The sequence below is a fragment of the Zophobas morio genome, unplaced genomic scaffold, assembly GCF_036711695.1.
Source record: "Zophobas morio isolate AGI-343-1 ecotype UQ-CSIRO unplaced genomic scaffold, CSIRO_AGI_Zmor_V1 ptg000011l, whole genome shotgun sequence".
Taxonomy (NCBI): domain Eukaryota; kingdom Metazoa; phylum Arthropoda; class Insecta; order Coleoptera; family Tenebrionidae; genus Zophobas; species Zophobas morio.
This window is the reverse complement of record NW_026972116.1, coordinates 16,646,727-16,667,500: the sequence shown is the minus strand read 5'-3', so window position 1 is coordinate 16,667,500 and position 20,774 is coordinate 16,646,727. Positions and strand designations below refer to the sequence as shown.

The 20,774-nt window shown below is 34.1% G+C and overlaps 1 protein-coding gene across 1 annotated transcript in view; it reads left to right on the top strand.

Annotated features, from left to right (window-relative positions):
- LOC135127052 (lysine-specific demethylase 3A) overlaps positions 1-20,774 on the top strand; it is a 290,069-nt gene that overhangs the window by 108,770 nt on the left and 160,525 nt on the right. The window contains exon 3 of the mRNA XM_064053353.1: positions 12,371-12,484. Within this exon, the coding sequence (XP_063909423.1) occupies positions 12,371-12,484 (114 nt within the window). The remainder of the gene's footprint in view (positions 1-12,370; positions 12,485-20,774) is intronic.

Genomic DNA, 20,774 nt, shown 5'->3' with positions numbered 1-20,774 from the left:
ACGTCGGCTTCGTTAAAAATATGTAGGACATGTGTTTGGATCGCTGTATAAATACGAGTTGCAAAAATAATTTAACATCTTCGGGAGAGTGAAGCGGTGCGCTACCGTGTCACGTGACGCGGATTTATGACAGGTCCGGCTTGAGACGCGAGCGGTGAGACGGCCAAATTGCCCCGGGGCGCAGCGTCAAAGGAGCGAAATTTGTCGTTTTTATTCCACATTCTCGTCTCGTGTATACGTCGTTCCTATCACGGTTTTATTAAACACGTAGCGCGGGATAGTGTTCCCACACAAATCAAATGGGCAAAAAACAAAGAAAATTCAGTAAAAAACTTGCTTAGGCCTGAGATCGACCAAAGTAGAAACAGGAAAGCCCGACTTCTTATTAGTTATTTGATTTTTTAAATTCTACGATGTGCAATATATTTTTATGACATCATAGTTTTAAACGTCGCAACGAAAAAATATAAACTATGCGAAAAATCATTTATTTTTCTCGCCAAATTTGGTAAATATTATTATTATTATTATTGTTAAATGTAAATAAAGCTGACCTTGAATTTGGAGTCGATGATTTAGTACCTAAACACTTCGAAATATTGTTAGTTGTAGAAGTATTTCGAAAAAAACCTGTCGTTTTAAAATTTTAAATGTCAGTTGTTTCAGTAACAAATTGTTTTGAATTTTGGAGTACCACGCAAAAACGTATTTGTGAAGTGCATGGCCAACTTTCAGGCCGGAAAAACCGCAGAGTAGTAATCATTTAACGATGTATTTTCAGTATATTTGCGGCTATAAAACGTGGGAAACACGACAAAGTTATGGGCAGTAGCTTGCGGGTTTAAAACTTTTGCCAATGTCATTGAAAGTTATTTATTTCACAGAAAATGCCAACAATGAGCAAATCTGTTTTGCAGCTGTAGTATACGGCATTTTTCCGAAAAGCGGCACAAGCAATCTCAAACGGGTGATCGAGTGAAAAAGACATCAAGTTGGCGTTTGTGATTTTTTTTGCCAGGTTGACAACATATTTAAAATTTTATGATGGCGTACGTGTTTGTCAAATGGAAAGCTTAGGCACCAAGTCAGCAATTACCATCTTCTCATCACGTTTGTTGCATACTCTTATGTCAAAACTGACAGCTATGAACTGACATGATAACATTGTGCCAATAATTCAAAACTGCCAACACAAACATTTGCTTTCTGTTTAAATCCTAAATGTCACACGGTAATAATAATAGACCTTTTGTTCGGCTAAGTTGGCCGCCGATTTTGGTAGTATCAATCAAATGAAAAACTTGGTAATATTAGTCTCAAATTGCAGTTGGCAACAATGCATCTTTTAAATTAGGCACCACATTCGATTGGTGGATTTCGTAGCACCAAATTTAAAATGTGAGAAAATCAGCCAAAATAATTCATTGTTCTCAACCTAAATTTGGGTGCGGACAAATATTAACATTTTTTTCACTTGATTGGTTCCACTAAATCGACGCCCATGTTAGTCGTGCAAAAAAATTTCAACTGAACATCCGATAAAGTTGTCTAGGCGATACAAAAGGACAAAGAAAGGAACAAAAATAGTCCAAAAATGCCGAAAAAAGGCTACAAAAATACGACTAAACAGGATTTAAATAAAATCTGACAAAAATTGCGACAGAAAAAGAAAATAAAACACCACAAAAAAATTCGGTGATAAAAATTCCGAACAGACGATAGACAGACAGACAGACGGAAACAATGGAACCTATTTTTTTGCACTCTAAGAGTCATGAAACGTCGAGAACACATGAAAGTAACCAGTCGCCCAATGGACTCGATTACGATACTTCCTTAGCTTACGCTCAGGAAGTAAAAAGTAATCAAAAAGGCGACTCAAAGAATATGACAAGAAAGTCAACAAGAAAGTGGATAACATTGAGACGACAAATGACAAAAAAGGCACAAAAAAACGACAAAAAACACAACAAACAATGCAAAAAGGAGAATCGATAAAAAAATGTCTAAAATTACAACAACAAAAAAAACAGAAAACACCATAAAAAATTGGTTGATAAAAATATCATAAAAGAGGCAACAAAAGTCAACAAAAAAGTAGAGAAAAAGTATACGAAAATCACAAACAACATGAGACAAAAAAAAGTAACAAAAAAGGGACAAAAAAAGGGTCAAAAACTAGACAAAAAAATTGATCGAAGATTACAAAAAGCAAAGAAAGCTAGGTGACAAAAAGTCTTTAAAAAAAGGCAACTAAAAGAACGCAACAAAAAAGTGGATAAAAACCCTTAAAAAACAAAAAGGCTTTAAAAAAAAACAAAAAATCCTCAAAAAAAGTGACAAAAAGGCTACAAAAATTATGATTATGATAATAAAGGAAAGGAAACACCACAAACCAAAATTATGTAACAATAAAGCGATAAAAAAAGGCTAAATACTAAAAAATGTCAAGAAAACGCATGTGATTTATTAATTTAAACTATTGTGTATAAATGACACTTGACAGGGTTATCAAAAACAGTTAATTTTATTATACGAAAGAGTGAGGTTAGGTTGTACAAGTTTGCGGTGTCAGCTGTCGTCGATTAAATTTTAGGGTCATCTCAGACATACTTCATAATATTTACAAAAAAATCAACGCCAACTTGACAACTTTTTCAATTAAACACGCGATAATTTTGTCAAGTTTTTAGAAAGTAAGGTAACAAAGTGGCATTCTTTAAAAACATATTTTCCAATTTTTCAAAACTGTCAGAAAATAATAAAACAACCATTAAAAAGAGATGTATTATGTATTTTCTAGAAATTAATAGGCTGATCGTTATTTCTTTGCTTATTGTAATGTTTATAACTAAAGCAGTAATAGAGAGGTAGGAATTTTAATTTTCGAAAATCCAAAATTTGAGTTTTTTCGGCGTAAGTTCTCAATTCCATAACCAAATTTACTAGATATTTTTGAACATACTAAAAAAATAAGTATTTAAACACCGATATACAAAAAAAACTAGAAATATGTATTTTTGTTTTATTTTTGAAAAAGTTCGAAGAAACGCGTAGTGTTTTTTTTTAATTGAAAGAAATTTTGAGACCCCTTGTGTTTGATTTTTGAAAGAAAATACCTCAACGACTTCACTGTCTTATTTTCGAAAGTGATTGAAAAAATGTTAAAAGCCCTAAGTGTGTTTTTTTTAAATGTGTGAAAGAATTTTTGGGATTCTTTGTATTTTGTTTTTGAAATAATTTAAAAATGTCTTCCTGGTGTGTCAGTCTTCAAAAAGTTTTAGAGAATCCATTATTTGGGACTCTGCGAGACGTCTTTATTTAATCAAAATTACTAACAATAGCATTAAATAGTGTGTCAATGCTAAATTTATGGCGAGTCTCAATAATAATAACAATTAATTTTTATATTATAACGGCACCATTAGTTGTCTATTGATTGCACAAAATCTCTCGCTGTGTATTACTGCGCATAATGATGAGAGTTTCAAAATTAAATGAATAACGTCCACCTTCATTCAAAACATCATTTTCAAAATGGTCTCTAAAAATTCCTATTTTAAGTGCGAAAATAGTAACACAAATTCTGAACTTAACAAATATTTACACCGTATTTACAACATGTTTTATTATGTAAACAAATTCCCCGATCATTCAACTCAACGGGCATTTTTTCATTTTCTGAAGTTCTAAACACCGTAAACATGTTTTCGATACAAAGTGAATGATTTCGTGAGGTCAGTTTATGTCTGTATTGTTGTTTGGCAAAATCGAACCATAACAAAAGAAAAAAGATCCAGGGCTGGAAAACCAAAATACAAATCTAAATCAACAAATTCCGCAAATCAATTGTAATATCAATTAGTGCTCATTTCTTCACAAATAGAAGCATTTATGGAAAGCAGGAAAAAAAATGTATGAACAGGTACTCGTGCTTAAAATCAGATAGCACTTGCACGCAGGCCGCGACCTTCATTCTTGGCCCGCGTTTCTATTCGTAGTGCTATCCCAACATTTCGTCACGTATTATAACATAAAGAACCATTACATTGGTGTTCTAGGTCTTGCGGCTATAGATCTGTTGGCGTTCCAGTTCAAGGTCGTCAAACGAATAATGCCATATTCGATTGTAGAAGCGTAAAAATAATGTTTGTGTGAACGCCGGCGCCTAGATCAGCGCAGCCACCTCGGAGCTTTCACCTCAGATCGCACATTAGTCAAAATCCGTCCCCGGACAAGTATGCGACTGTAGGTATTTCGGAACGTTTGTGATCAATAAAGTCTGTAAATAGGCTGAAAAAAATCCGCCCGTAACTGGTTACACCTGCGATTATTTCACGCCGTGTGCGTCATATTTGCCGAACAAACAAGTCCTTTTATTTCTATTTGCATTCATAAAATAAACGTTCCTGCTAATGAATTATTTATGCAAAACGTGAGCGTCGATCTTGCAGGTTTTATTGTTTCGCTGAAAATATTGTTTGTTCGCGTTGAGATCTGCAAGATAATGGCGATTGTAATTAGCTCGGGTTAATGGCAGCTGATCGAAGTTCTCGGCTCGCTCCCGGGTCGTTTGATCATAATGCATGACTACCAGAGATAACAGAGGTTATATGTAGGTCGGCGTAATCAAGTTTAAATTGCTCCGCAGCCATTTGTTACATGGTTAAAGAAACAGATGTTTGTGTGACCCAGATCGCGGACGAACTCATGAAATTTTTACGACAAACTTCGCTCGGGTTCACGGCGTGTCAGAACTGGGAGATACTCTCGGCGCACATCACCTGTGCACGTAGAAAGTCCGAGCTTCCGGGTATTAATTAAAAATCGAAATTCCCCACATAATCGCCGCGCTCGATCTGATTTACGATTATATCGACCAGGAAAAGTAGTGGGCGATTAGATTGTAACAATTCAAGGTAAAGCGTGTTCAATTATAGATAATTCCCAGTGACCGACCGCGCTATGACTCATGTGAATCCGTTTTATTTTTAGCGCAGACCTATTCAAGATTCGTTGCAGATCTAGGAACCACAATGGCGAAATTTCAAAGAAACGCCGTATCCAAACGGTCTTAATAAAACATGAGCGTGATACCAGGTGGCGTGTGCGTCGCTGATGATGAAAACAAGACAAGGTGAAACGAAGGTGAAAAACTCGGGCTAAAAGCGCTCAAAGGATGGTTTAGAACGGCCGCCGCTTTGTACCATTTTTTATCCGCGTTGACGTAACATTCAGGCTAATGTTAATTGCCGTGTTATATAAAGTGAATTTTTGGGCGTGAATAGAGGTCAAACGCTTTTTTTTCTTGTAATATATTTAGACGCGCGGAGGATAATCCTATTGAATTATTCGCATACTCAGTCGGCAGGAGGTTCAAGGTTTCGCTTTATTTACTCGAGTTATTTATTGCTGTCTTGCAAAAACTCCTTTTCTTTATCATTTACAATTCTATTTACGCACGCCGTCATGTTTATTTATTTAATTCAAACCGACTGTTCCAGGATGTTGTTTGATTATATTTGCCTGCAAACCGGAATTTTCCTGGAACTACCGACATTTACGTAAACTTAAAACTTGATAAGCAGATAAATTTAGATTTTTGATAATAATTTGCAGGAAATTTCACACGTGGTTTGTCAAACCGTTCCTGTCAAAAATTAAACCATAATTTTAATTGTTGCACAATTTTCTTCGTATAAATAATTCACAACAAAAACAAAACTCCAAGGTCAACGATTTTTCAGCCAATAACATTCAAATTCGTGTTGCCTAACTCGCGGCACTGTTACGTGGTTATCGACAGTTCAAATTAATGTCAGACTTTGTTTATTTTCTCCAAAGATATATCATTTCCTGAATGATACTACTCTAACCCCAACTTTGCAAACATCAAACGAGGAGTGAAGATATTAATAAACATATTTATACATTTCTTATCAACAAGAGTTAAAACCGCAATTTTCTTATGGCACTTGCAGTTTTACGTCATAGCGACATCCTACAGGATGTGAAACGCAAAACTCAATTAAAAATGTCGCCATGCTCATTTTCTACCCTTAGTTGTTCATGCCTCGTCAGTCCTAATAACAGATTAACAAATACTGATTGGTTTTTTAAAAATATACAGTTATGGTGTGAATTGAACGTGCTTGAGCTCATTGTCCAATATTTGATTAGATCATTAACAACAACGAAAAACTGTGTCATTTCATTAGGTTAATTATACATTTTGAACAATTTTAGCGATGGAGCGTTAAATTAAATTTCATTGTCGTCATTCTTTCTATTTCTAAGTTAATTTCGTTTTTTCTTTCAAATATTTCTCGTTCCCAAGCGATAAGTAGGACGTTTTATGGGTCGTAGAATACGAAAATTTATGCCGTCCGATGAAATTTATTAGACAAATAATTTCCGAAACTACGAGTATGTGTGCTTTAATATTTTCATGGAAGTGATAAAACGCCAACAAAACACATGTCACTAAAATGACGACGTCATTTTGTTCACAAACATTAAATAGACGTAACTCCAGGATGAGCCCGCATTATGTATAAGTGTATGCAGTTAGTTAAAACGTGGGTAATTATTTATACCGATTCCATCCTAGTACTGGTTGTATTATACTGCAGAGGCGAGGGAAGTTGCGTGTCAATAATAATTGACTTCCTGAGCTTTGGTATGAAAACTCCAGGAGAGTGTGAAAGGTTCTTTACCTGCTGCCACAAGTTAATAATAAGTTACCTGGACTTTTTTAACTTAGCTTATACGTATTGTCTAAAAGAATTAAGTTTGGCCCATTTGATTTTGAAAATGACGAAATTTTTGATTGGCTGCGACAATACACTATCTGTTTTCGAGGAGCACGAAAATTCTTGAACATTTTATCAAAGAATTTCGCATTTGTTGAAAACAGGCAGCACGTGTCACAGACAAAACCAACACCTCGAAGTCCACCATGACCTCATGAGGCTTCCCAAGTGTAACCCAAAGAAGTATATATTGTAGCAGGGCCCACGTAACGAATGGAGTCATGTTTTCTGAACGTTTCGTGACCCTTAAGAGTAGCTCTTCCTTTTTCGTCTGCCTATTGATGATTTTATGAGACACGTAAAAAAATGTTGAACTATTGCTGTAGAATTTTGGACAACTTAAAAAGACCGTCTAAAGCACCGGAATTTCCCCATATCTTTTGGACTTCTTTAAAATAGTAAATTCCCAGAGGTTTCCGAGATTCTTTCGGTTAAAAAAAAAAATAAATCACCAGGGGTTCCCAAGATTCTTCGGACTTCTCTGAAAAATATAAACACCAAATATTCCTAAAATTCTTTCGGCTTTAAAAATAATTGTGTCATGGATCCCCGAGATTGTCTCAAAGGATAAAATATTCTTTCGGCTTCTTTAAAAAAATAAAATACCAGGGATCTCTTAGACTATTTGGACTTCTTTAAAAAAATAACACACCAGGACCGCCAAGATTCTTTTTAGTTCTTTGAAGACATTAAAACACCAGGGGTCCCCCAGATTCTTTGGATTGAAATAAAAACACCAGAGGTTCCCGAGATTCTTTAGACTTCGTTGAAAAAATAAAACACCAGGTGTTCCCAAAATTCTTTCAGCTTAAAAAAATGCATATCCGAAATTTTTAAAAGTATAAAATATCAGGAATCTCGGGCATTCCTTCAAGTTCTTAAAATAATAAAACGCCAGGGATTCCTAAGATTCTTTGGACTTCTTTGAAAATATAAAACACCAGAGACCCCCAAAATTTTTCTGTTTCTTTAAAAAAATAAAATATCACGGTTCGCTCAGATTCTTTCGGTTTCTTTATTAAAATAGATCACCAAGAGTTCCCAAGATTCTTCCAAGACCTTAAAAAAGTATAACAGGAGGGTTTACTGAGATTCTTTGGTATGTAAAAAATTAAAACACCAGGGGCCCCCAATAAATATTTTATGGACTTCTTTGAAAAATAAATCACCAAAGATTCCCGGGATTTTTGAGGACTTCTTTTATTAAAAAAAAAATAAAACACCACTGATTTCCGGGTTTCTGTGGAACGTCTTTATAATGATAAAACGACACCAGGGGCCGCCAAAATTCTTTCCAGTTTTTACACCAGGAGTTCCCAAGATTTTTTCGGCTTCTTTGAAAAAATAGATCACCAAAGGTTCCCGAGATTCTTTCGGCTTCTTTAAAAAAATAAAATATTAGGGATCTCCGAGACTATTTGGAATTCTTTAAAAAAATAAAACACCAGGGATTGCCGAGATTCTTTCGACTTCTTAAAAAAAAGTTATTTGAAAAAAAATAAATAAATACACCAGGGGTTTCCAAAATTCTTTGGACTTCTTTGAAGACGTAAATCCGACATCCTTACGATTTCTTAAAAAAAATTAAGCACCAGAGGTTCCCGAGTTCTTTGGATAAAAAAACTCAAAGGACCCCTAAGATTTTTTAAACTTCTTTAAAAAAATAAAACACCAGGTGTTCCCACAATTCTTTCGGCTTTAAAAAGTGTATGTACATATATCTAGATACCCGAGTTTTTTTTTAATATAAAACGCAAGAGACCTCCAAAGATTTTTTAGACGTCTTTAAAAAAATAAAGGGGAAAAAAGATAAGAGGGAGAAAAATAAAAGGGTTCCCCGAGATTCTTTGAAGTTCTTAAAAAAAATGAAACATCGGGGAATCCCGGATCTCTGTGGAACTTCTTTACAACAACAAAACACTAGAGGCTGTCAAGATTCTTTCCAGTTTTTACACCAGGGGTTCCCAAGATTTTTTGGGCTCCTTTACCAAATTAGTTCACGAAAGGTTCCCGAGATTCTTTGGGCTTCTTTAAAAAAGTACAAAATATCAGGGATCTCCAAGACTATTTGGACTTCTTAAAAAAAAAATAAAACACCAGGAACCGCCAAGATTCTTTCTAGTTTTTTAAAGAAATTAAAACACCAGAGGATCCCGAGATTGTTTGGACTTTTTTAAAAATATGTATAAAACACGAGGAACCCCCAATTTTTCTTGGTTTCGTTAAAAAATACAATATTAGAGATCTCCCAGATTCTTTCGGCTTCTTTATTGAAATAAATCACCAGAGTTTCTAGAGATTCTTTGGTATGTGAAAAAAAAACCAAGAGACTCCAATATTCTATGTAGTTCTTTGAAGAAATAAATTAAGATTCTTTCTGCTTCTTTAAAAAAATAAGTCGCCAAAAATTCTCAGGATTTTGAGGACTTATTTAAAAAAATAAAACACCAGGGATTCCCGAGTTTCTGTGGAACTTCTTTATAGCAACAAAACATTAGGGGCCGTTAAGATTCTTTCCAGTTCTTATACCAGGGGTTCCCAAGAATTTTTCGGCTTCTTTAACAAAATAGATCACTAAAGGTTGCCAAGATTTTTTCAGCTTCTTAAAAAAAATAAAATATCAGGGATCTTCGAAACTATTTTTTGGACTTCTTTAAAAAAATAAAAAAACACCAGGGACCGCCAAGATTCTTTCTAGTGCTTTAAAGAAATGAAAACACCAGGGGTTCCCGGGATTCTTTCGACTTATTAAAAAAAAGTTATTCGAAAAAAAAACACCAGGTGTTTCCAAACTTCTTTGGACTTCTTTGAAGACGTAAATCCCCAGAGCTTCCCAACTTCCTTTCGGCATCTTTAAAAAAATTAATCACCAGAGGTTTTCGAGTTTTTTGGATAAAAAAAAACAAAGGATCCCTAAGATTTTTTAAACTTCTTTAAAAAAAATGAAACACCAGCTGTTCTCACAATGGATGCCCGAGTTTTTTTTTTAAACATAAAACACAAGAGGCCCCCAAGATTCTCTCTAGTTATTTAAAGAAATTAAAACACCAGGGGTTTCCGGGATTATTTGACCACCAAGATTTTTTGGTTTCATTAAAAATAAAATATCAGAGATCTCCTAGATTCTTTCGGCTTCTTTATAAAATAAATCACCAGGAGTGCCAGAGATTCTTCCGAGTTCTTAAAAAAATAGATATATAACACCAAGGATTCCCGAAATTTTTTAATCTTTGCAAAATAAAACACCTCCAATATTCTATGGACTTTAAAGAAATAAATCACCTCGAGATTCGCTCGGCTTCATGAAAAGTATAAATAACCAGAGGTTCCCGAGATTCTTCCGGCTTCTTAAACAAAAATAAAATATTCCAGATTTTCAAAATTTTTTCAAGTTCCAAAAAAAACAGCAGGGATTCCCGAGATTCTGTTACCTCAAAATTTTGCTAGGTAAATGGTGTTTAAATTCTATAAAATATTACGCTTCTGTACTTGCTTTTTGCCCTAAATATCTAGATTTCTGAAAAAAAAGTCAAAATTTTACAAGAAACCGGCCTAATAATAATAATAGTATATATAATAGGACAATAGAATGGAGATTATAATATGTACATATAAACTTAAACTTACACAGTAATATGACTAAACTTAAACTTAAACTAAGATGAATTAGACAGAATTTTCCTGGGCCCTGAAGTACAAAGTAAACCCAGCTTTTTTGGAAAATTATAAGATTTGATTTACTTTTGGTGAAACCCTCTATAAATTATAGAAATAAAAATTATACCAGTTATAGTTTTAAAAAAATGATCCCATGGAAAGATTTGTGCTCGAGTTGCTCCTGTACTGACATATAAAGTTATTAAACATAATTTGGATTTTTTGTGGGACAATTTGAATGTCTAGGATAAAAACTGAAGGCGGATTCATGAACTACAACACACAGACATATCCCTGAACTACATATAAAATTTCACAACAATCACTCAAGTAGTTTTAGAGATTATCAGTCTAATAAAATCGACACAGACAGATGACAGACAGACGAAAACAGGAGACTTATTTTTTCAAACTCTAGGGGTCATAAAACGCCAAAAAGACCTTATTCCTACTACAATATTTCCTTAGCTTATACTCGAGAAGTAAAAGTTATCTTAATCTGCTCTGAAATCTTGTGAAGGCGTTAGGTTTATGATAGATCTGAGAAATCGGTAAACAAAGTTTATTTGTTTATCCTCCCAAAAATGTGATGACATTCTGAAAATTTTACTAGATAAATGCTATCTAAAGTATGTCTACATTTGAGGTTTATCAGTGCACCTATATCTATTTTATCTTGCGTCTGCAGATTTTAGGAATTAATAAATCCCGGACAGCCCGAGAAATACTGACGAAATGCTTTAGACGAATTTTTTCTTATAGTTTGAGATTTCGACATATCCGAACTTTTGTTGTCAACTTTTTGAGATCTTTTCAATATCTTGGGAAAAAACTTCAGGAAATTGGACACAAAATAGAGTGGTTTCACACGTCGCTTATTTCGCAGCAATGTGAAATTTTAACTTTTGCAAACTATATTTCTTGACGATTTATTTTTATCAGAACTTTTGTATTACTAGGTGTACCACACCAGTAATCGCCGCAACTGACAGGGTTATAAATATTCTGCAACTCGATCCTTGCTATTCACCTTCAACAACTTGTTAAACGACGGAGAGAAAAGGTGTTTAAAAAAGCTTTTTATGTAAATGGATCCACGGCTTTTTTCCAAACTGAAAAAGGATCTCTGTAATTTTTTTCATAACCGCACCTATTAGGCGAAAATGTGGTCAAACAGCTCGTCATCAAGGTTTAAATTTCGCAAGAACCACGCACTGTTTGTTTTTTGCAAAATAAATTAGCGCTATCGTCCAAATTAAAATACCAGACCGAAGCGAAGACAATGTTATTTTAACCATAAATTACCTGACATAATAACGAGTGCTGGTTTTTATGCTGTGCGAAAGTTCGCTTTTTCCTCGTAAACTGATTTCATAACAAGCGGTTAATTAAAGTTTTTGCTGAACCTAACCAAAAATAGACCAGAAATGCTTTACGGTGGACCAGTTCGCAAGTATGTCGATTGTTTGAGCAACCAATTCGTGTCATATGATGTCCTGCGGTGTCACGTTGTTCGATCGTCAGCTTCCAGACGCTAAATTCTCACCTCGTGCTCGAGAGCAATTGCTGTCGTTTTTAATGAAACATTCCGCGAATTGCATTACTAACAAATAAAGCAAACCCGCACCTGCTCACCTTGGCCGTCTTAAAAATTTTCCCGCGATTTTGTGGCGTCTCGAACATCCCCTGATCGTTTTCGCCATAATCATCTGTAAGGTCATCGTTTTTTGTCTGGCGGAACCTGCTGATCGTAGTTTTTCGCCGACGTTTGAGATTCCACTTTTCGCTGCGCCAGCTGGTGGAAGGAAATTAATTACACCTCCTGATGATGAGACAGCATAATGGGAAACGTCCTTGCTGTTTTGCAGAAGCAGAAATAATGATATAGTGTTTTGTTACAGACGTTTTCGCCTCTGGTATCCCCCGTAGATATGGTGCTCAAACTGCAGCCGGTGGAATTTCTGCTCGACAAAGAACTGGCTTTCGAAGATTACAAACCACTCAAACCTTTCCAGGTAAGAATGACCAAAACAAAAGCAAAAAAAGTACCGCTAGTTAATTTAATCTGCGAATTTAGAAGCTGCGCAGACGAAGGCTGCACGGAATTGGCCGCAGGGGCATTTGAATAGAAATTATTTATTGCGTGTTTTTTTCGAGAAAATATGCTTCTGCTAAGGCGAACATAATCACGAAATAATTAGTGTACTGCTTCATAAATTATTCAACAACATTGATTGACTGAGCCGGGAAAATTAACTTTTTACCTACTACACACATGCATTTGTAAACATGAAACACCGACCGTGGGTGGTTCCAATTCTTATTTATTACATTATATTACATGTTATTATAGAATGTGGAAGTCTTTGCTGCAGCTACACATTTCATTAATAATATGGCTACATGAATGCCAATGGAGTATTTTAGTTTACGTAACCACATAACCATTGGCATAAATTTTAATTATACTAGCACAAAAGATATAGTGGTTTTATGACTTTGATTTTTTCAATCGCTTCGTTAATGAATAAAGAGTATTTTACTAATATCAGTAATACCGCTAAAAATATAACCATTCTGTTTAGCCAAATACAAAAGACGGCCTCTATATATATACTAATAAGCTGCATTATTCCTTGACAAGAGTACTGGGAGTCAAAATAGTAAAATCGCTATATCTCTTGTGGCAGTATACTTTTTGCTTCCTGAGCGTAAGCTAAGTAAGTGCTTTAATCGAGTTCATCGAGTGATTGGCTACATTTATGTTTTCTTGACATTTCATGACACCTAAAGTACAAAAAATTGATTTCCCATTTCCGTCTGTTTGTCTGTCCACCTCTTTGGTGTTCTGATCTTCTCCACCAATCACGTCGTCTCCAAATTTTACAATAGTAAATGTTATTTAAATTTTATAAAATAACGTCCTACTTTATAAATCCTTGTGGACTTTGTACACTGGGCATTCAGATTTTTGGAAAAAAAATGACAATTGTATAACATTTTGGAATTTAAGTTTGAAATTGTAAAATCGAATGCACTGAAATTTTGCAAACGTTCTAAGATTACTGGAAGTATGGTATAGTTTGGGAAATTTCTTTCTACCCTATAAAATTTTTTTGGCAATAACGAGACGAACAGTAGTACAATAGCAAGAGATATTTACAACTTGAAGTTGTCGCGTGCCAGTAATCCCCAGATGTTAGAAAGCAGAATAATCCAGGTCCGGACCATCGTTACTCACGAACCAAATTAACCATTATTTTATGAGCACAACTACCTGATAAATGTTCTCCGACAAATTCGGATGCACTGCTGTGAGCCAGAAATATTTCTTACCACTGTACAACTGTCCGCCTCGTTATTGTCAATAAAATTTTATAGGGTAGAATAAAATTTCCAAAACTATAAATCGTTAATAAAAAAAATTGATGATGTCATCTTGCAATTTTGTTGAATAAATGTTATTTAAATGTTAAAAAGTAACAGTTCTGAACGATATTTTTGGAGAAAAAGAAAACAAAATGGAATAACAATTTTTCGGGTTTTCGAATTGATTTTTTGATATCACAATTTTCGATGCATATTTTGATTGAATTTTTGATTGATATTTTTCGGTATTTCAATTTGGGGATTTTTCAATTTGTTGATTCTTCAAGCAATTTCGAATTTTCGATTTCTCGTTGTCCATTTTTTCAATTTTTCCATTTTTGGCGTTTCTAAATTTTTGATTTTTCAAGTTTTCGTTGTTTCAGTTTTGGGATTTTTCAATTTTTGGGGATTTTATCAATATACATATTGATTTTTTGATTTTAGTTTTTGTATTTTTCAAAATTTCGATGTATTAAATTTTCGATTTTTCAATTTTTTTTATTTTTTCTATTTTTTCATGTTTTGATTTCGCGATTTTCCATTTTTCGACATTTTAATTTTTCGATTCTTTAAACTTTAGATATGATTTTTCAGGTGTTCGATTTTTCTATTTTTCGAATTTTAATTTTTAATTTTAGATTTTTGAGTTTTTGACGTTTCGATTTTCCGATCTTTTGATTTTTTAGTTTTTCGATTTTTCAATTTTTTAATTTTTGGCGTTTCTAAATTTTCGATTTTTCCATTTCTCAATTTCTCACTTAATTAATTTTTGATTTTTTGTCTTGGATTTCTCGATTTTTCGATTTCTCAAGTTTTCGTTGTTTCAGTTTTGGGATTTTTCAGTTTTTGGGATTTTTTCAATACATATTTTGATTTTTTCACTTTTTCCATTTTTCAAGACTATGATTTTTGAAGTTTAAGCTTTTTCAATTCTTTTGTTTTTTGTATTTTTTGATGTTTTGATTTCACGATTTTCCACTTTTCGATACATATTATTTTAATTTTTCGATCCTTTAAATTTTAGTTATGATTTTTCAGGTGTTCGATTTTTCTGTTTTTCGAATTTTAATTTTTAATTTTAGATTTTTGACTTATTTATATTTCGATTTCCCGATCTTTTGATTTTTAGTTTTTCAATTTTTTGATTTTTTAGTTTTTCGATTTCTTAATTTTTCAATTTTTCGGTTTTTCCACTTCTCGACTTCTCGATTTCTCGATCTTTTGATGTTTCGATTTCGCCATGTTTCAGTTTATCAATTTCGATTTCTCAGTTTTTCGATTTTTCGACATTCAGTTGAGATTTATCAATTTCTGGATTTTTCAGTCTTCGATTCTCCAATTTTTCAATTTTTGGCGTTTTGTAAATTTTCGATTTTTCCGTTTCTCACTTCGTGGATTGATTTTTTGATATTTTCTTTTCTATATCTTGATTTTTCAATTTTTCGATTTGTGTAGTTTTCGATGTTTCAGCTTTGGAATTTTTCAATATTTCGATTTTTTGATTTTTTACCACTTTAATTTTTCGATTTTTAATGTTTTGATTTCACGATTTCCGCGTTTCAATATTTTAATTCTTCGGTTCTTTAAATTTTAGACATCGATTTCTTGATTTGTCAACTTTCAGTTCTTCGCATTTCACTTTTTGCTCTTTCAATTTCTCGATCTTTCGATTATTTAGTTTGTCAACTTTTCTATTTTTTAATTTTTGTGATTTTTCGGTTTTTCATTTTTTTAAGTTTAAATTTTTCAATTTTGAATTTTTCGATTTTGGGCTATTTTGACTTCTGAATTTCTTGATCTTTGCTGTTTGGATTTCGCGATGTTTCAGTTTATTAATTTCGATTTCTCGGTTTTTGGATTTTCCAACATTTCAGTTTTGAGATTTTTCTCTTTCTTCGATTCTTCAATTTTTCAATTTTTCAATTTGTTAATTTTTTTAAATATTGGATTCTTCGATTTCTCATTTGCTAGTTTTTTTGATTTTCCACTTTCTGGTTTTATATATTTTACATTTTTCCATGTTTCGATTTTACGATTTTTCATGTTCGGATTTCCCGATTTAAAATTTTTTTTAAAATTATATGTATTTACATTTTTCGATTTTTCAGCATCTTGGTTTTTGGTTTCTATATTTTTTTGGACTTTTCGCTTTTTCGATTTTTCATCAGTTCAATTTTGGAAAATTTTCAATTTTTCCATTTTAAAATTTTTTAATTTTGAATGTTTCGATTTTTTAGATTTCGACTTTGCGATTTTTCAATTTTTCGATTCTTAAAGTGTCATTTTTTATTTTTCCTTTTCTCTGTATTTTTAAATTTTTCGATCTTTGATTTTAATTTTTCGATATTTAAATTTTTTCCTGTTGGTTATCTCCTTTAGTTATATATGCCATAAAGACCTTTTGCACAACTAAAATGGCCGCCGATTCAATGGTACCAACCAAGTAAAACACATGGTAATACCGCATACTCAGAAATGTTGGCAATCCTGGATTTTTAGTTGAAATTGGTATCACATGATGTTTTCTATAATTTGCGGTTGTTTTAATTAGCAAAATGTGTCCAAAACAAAACCTAAATTTATCACATTTGACAATTGACATATCTATCATACATTTACTTTCGGTTAAGCCAACATAAACGTAAGAAAAATCACGTTTTTGTTTAAAAAGTACTGCCAACATACTCAGTCATTTCTGATCACGCGGTATTTATCCGCACATAAATTTAAGTTGGCAACAGTGAACCTTTTAAATTAAGCATGACAATCGATTGGTGGATTTCGTGGCACCAAATTTAAAAAGTGGGAAAATCAGCCCATATGATTAATTGAAAAAATGATATTTCCATATAACTGAAAATAAAAAATATATTATCCAGAAAACCATCACTGCTATGTCCGATCAAAGACCTTAAAAAAATCGAGTAGTGAAATAAAGCCACCAAACAAGAGAGTAAAAATGAAAAAAAAAAACAAGAACAAAAACCGAAGTGTAAATCAGTTTTATCTTAGCAGATACTAGCCCCGCCCACCCCCCCTCTCTTTTCTTAGAGGGTATCTCATTAGCCAAAATCACTCTTATCTTGGCAGGAACTAACCCCGCCCACCCGCCCTCTATTTTCTTAGAGGGATCTCATTTGCCAAAATCAGTCTTATCCTAGCAGGTAAAATAAAAAATATATTATCCAAAAAAACATCAGTGCTTAAAAAATCAAGTATTGAAATAAAGCCACCAAACAAAAGAGTAAAAATGAAAAAAAAACAACGAATAAAAACTGGAGTGTAAAGACTATTGGTAAATAAATCATCAAAGACCAAATCTAAAGTCTTCAAAATTTACATGTAGGGACCAAGATCAACAAGTATATGGAATAAAAAAGATTAAGAGGAATTATTGAGGTTTCCGAGGAAGAAAATGAAGAAGTAGAGGACTCATGAAAAGTGGTAATAACAAAAGAAGAAAAAGATAGACATCGGAATTTGTCTAAGAAAGATGGTTAGTTAATTCCAGAAACAGAATAGCCCTAAAAGAAGTGGGGGTCCTTAAAATAAGGTTTTCAAACCGAGGCAATGCAGTTAAGTAGATCAAGAAAAGGTAGTTAAGTTTGGGAGCTTTATATTTTATCCAATCAACGAAGCGATACACCAGAAATATCTTCATCCCTAACTCTGAAACATAGAAGAAATGGATTAGCAAGACCATGGATTAGAACTGTTGAAGGTGAATCTAGAACAGAAAAAGTTCGAGGCTCAGAATAATGAAATTTTGACTCCAATAGAGGAAGCCAAACAATTGACGAAATATCGTGGAAGTCCAAAAAACGTTGTCATAATGAACCGGAGTAGTGTAGAACAAACCGTCAGACAGAGTTGGAAACGGGAAAAAATATTTCGTCAATAGGAACGCTTTGAGAGAATATTTTTGGTATTGTCGGAGGAGTCAGCAGATAGACGGAGGTAGAGGAGAATTTCTTTGAAGAACCAGACGCAACTAAAGGACACTCGACCAAAGTCCAAACTGCATCAGCGAAAGAACAAAAAGAAAAGAACAACGAGTTCAACAAAAAGGTGGACAATTAAAAACAGGGATACAAAAGAGAGCAAGAAACACTACAAGAAATAAAAATAGGGGCAAACAATTCTTCCGCAACGCTGAACATTTGGAAGGTAACCTGCAGAACAACTCCAGTGACAATGATTCACTGGGAAATCAAGCGGATACTGACAGTGAACCCGCTTTACGACTGAAGACAGACGATGAAGATAGAGATAAGGATAAAAAGATCAGAGCGTTAACTTGGAATGAAAATAAGAAAATACCCTTGAAAAATTCTGCGAGCAGGAAGCTCAAAGGAAGCTACGTGAGATCCCTCCAAATAAAAAAAACAGACACCCGGAAGTTTTTGAGAAGTCATAAGGATCTACTATATTTTGAAAGCAAAACCACAATGAAGTGAAAAATCCAGTTTTACGAAAACGGTAGTGGATATTAAAAATAAATTAAGAGCAATTAGCCCAGAATTATCTTAATTATCAACTCATTTTTTCGTAATTACCTCGATATTATATTAGGTCAAGCGTTTAAATAAAATTAAATCAATATTTTTTGTGTCATTGTCGACCCACTTCTGACGTTTGAAAATCTGACGATGTGGTCTAGATTAAGAAGTAGAATGTGTTGATAACAAAGCCCAAAGCGGCATTCCTCGACCAAAAAACATGCGCACTTTAAATTATAACCAGCGTTTTTGCTCCAAGATTAAAATCTCTATATTCGAACAGTGTAAAATTCTGCGAACTGGACCGAAATGGGTATTTTTGTGTCGAGTTGACAATTCATTCTCGGATTCGACCGAGGAACAAAGTTTCGACACCTCTTAATGACAGTGTTAGGAATTCCTCGGTTACATAGAACAGTTAAATATTTAGTTTACAGAAATTATCGCGGAACTGACCTTGCCACCATATCGTCGTGTAGACTTTGCAAGTGTTTTAAATATCAATGATTGTACTGACGCATTGTTTACCAGTACTTTCGAATATGTATTTGTATTTGTATGGTACGCAGAGACATTATCAATGCGACCATGACTCCATAAAGACGCGTAAAAGTGTCAAAATTTTCATATCGTCGACAAAACAATAAGTGTGGAAAAAGTTTGAAAACACTGGTTGCAGTCATAGAAAACCGAAAAAGTATACGTACATACGGAAACTATAAGGGCTTTATTACACCGTTTTATAAAGTAATCGTCGAATTATCTTTATTATATGCACACCACGAAGGTCGTTACCTATTTAGGTAATGACAACCGCATTGTTATTGTTTCTCTTATCTTTATTACATCTAATAAACACATCCCAATTCCATTAACCGACAATATACACAAAAATAAAGGAAGGGAAGTGACAAATCACCCAACGTAGACTACTTTACTTAAAATAATTAAAATAATCCTCCACTGACTCATCTCCAGTTTTTGTAAACCTTTCGTTGAATAATCCGAAAAGTAGCTCAATAATAAACCTGACTCATCGCCACCGTCATTGACTTTCACCGCAACGTCACACGCCATTATCCATTATTGCAATATGGTCGATGGTACTGTTTACTTCGTCCTTTTCTGTCAGTCGAGTAATGGGTTTGTTTTTACGACCCATCGCTGGTGGCGTGACGGCTGTCAATTATTGACGACGACGCTAACTCCATTAATAACGTCCGCTTATTTCCGGAACGGATCGCTGCGTTGGAACTTTAATCCGGGAGTGTCCTTCGATTCCGGTGACCTTTCCGGAAATCCAGGCGATTAATTTTTGGAAAGGGCGCCCCGCCCGGATTCAAAACACAATCTCGATCAGTCCAAAACAGCTTTAAATAGACAGGTATAAAAATAACACTTTGTTATGTATATAGATTTGGAATTTTAATTAATTGACTTGATGTGTAAGCAAGAGGTGGCGCCACCACAGTGTGTTAATGTAAGTGCGAAACACCCCCTATTTTGTTCTTTTTAACGACGGTTTGGGTCGCATCCGCAAACTTTTTTTATAGTTTGGGTTTATTGCAGTCTTGGAATTCGCGTTGGGCGGAAATTCGCCGCCCCGCCCTTCCGGGTCTTCCAAAAACGTAAATTTGATCAGGAATGTCGTTTTATTTTTGTCGCGTTCGCACCGTCCCGACTCACCCAGACGAATGGCGTCGTAAAACGTAATGGCGGCATTACCGCCGCCGCCACCGCCGCCAGTCCACAAAACTGACCCCGTTTTACCTTTACGATGCGATCACCGGTAGTACTGCAGGCCAGGCAATAACCTCGAGTCTTCGCCGCAACAACCAGCCATTATTCCGTCGTGGAACGTCTTTCTTGATTGTTAAGGAAAAGGAGTCGATGCCGCTCTGCCAATTAGCCGCCTTGGTAGAGGCACACACTCTAATCCCGATAATTACGGGGAAGGAAAGAGGTCAAACTCGATTACTTAAATGCACTTTCAGAGCCTGCTTGAAGTCTGAAATGAGCAAGAGCGTGGTGGGTTGGCGGTTATGGAGAAGAAGAAATAAACAAGGATGTAAATACCGGATGAGTCTTAATGATGAAGCAATTTTCTGTGTTGGTAATTCTGAATTATTGGCAGCCATGTTAGTATGTCAGTTCACAGTTGTCAATTTTGACATGAGCACGTCTAACAAACGTGTTGATTGGTTGAGATGATGACAGCTACTGACAGATGTTGCCAATTGACAAAAAATTGCTCGCTTCTTTGAAAAATTAAACAACTGTTTGCGATTTTTGATTTCTGATAACCTCCATAAAGCAAAATCCAGTGGCGCAAAGAATTTTTTCACTTGAATTTCACTTTTGCAATTTTTGAGTTAAGTTTAAATTTTTTAGTTTTTCAAGTTTCCAATTTTTCAATTTTTAGATTTTACACTTTTTC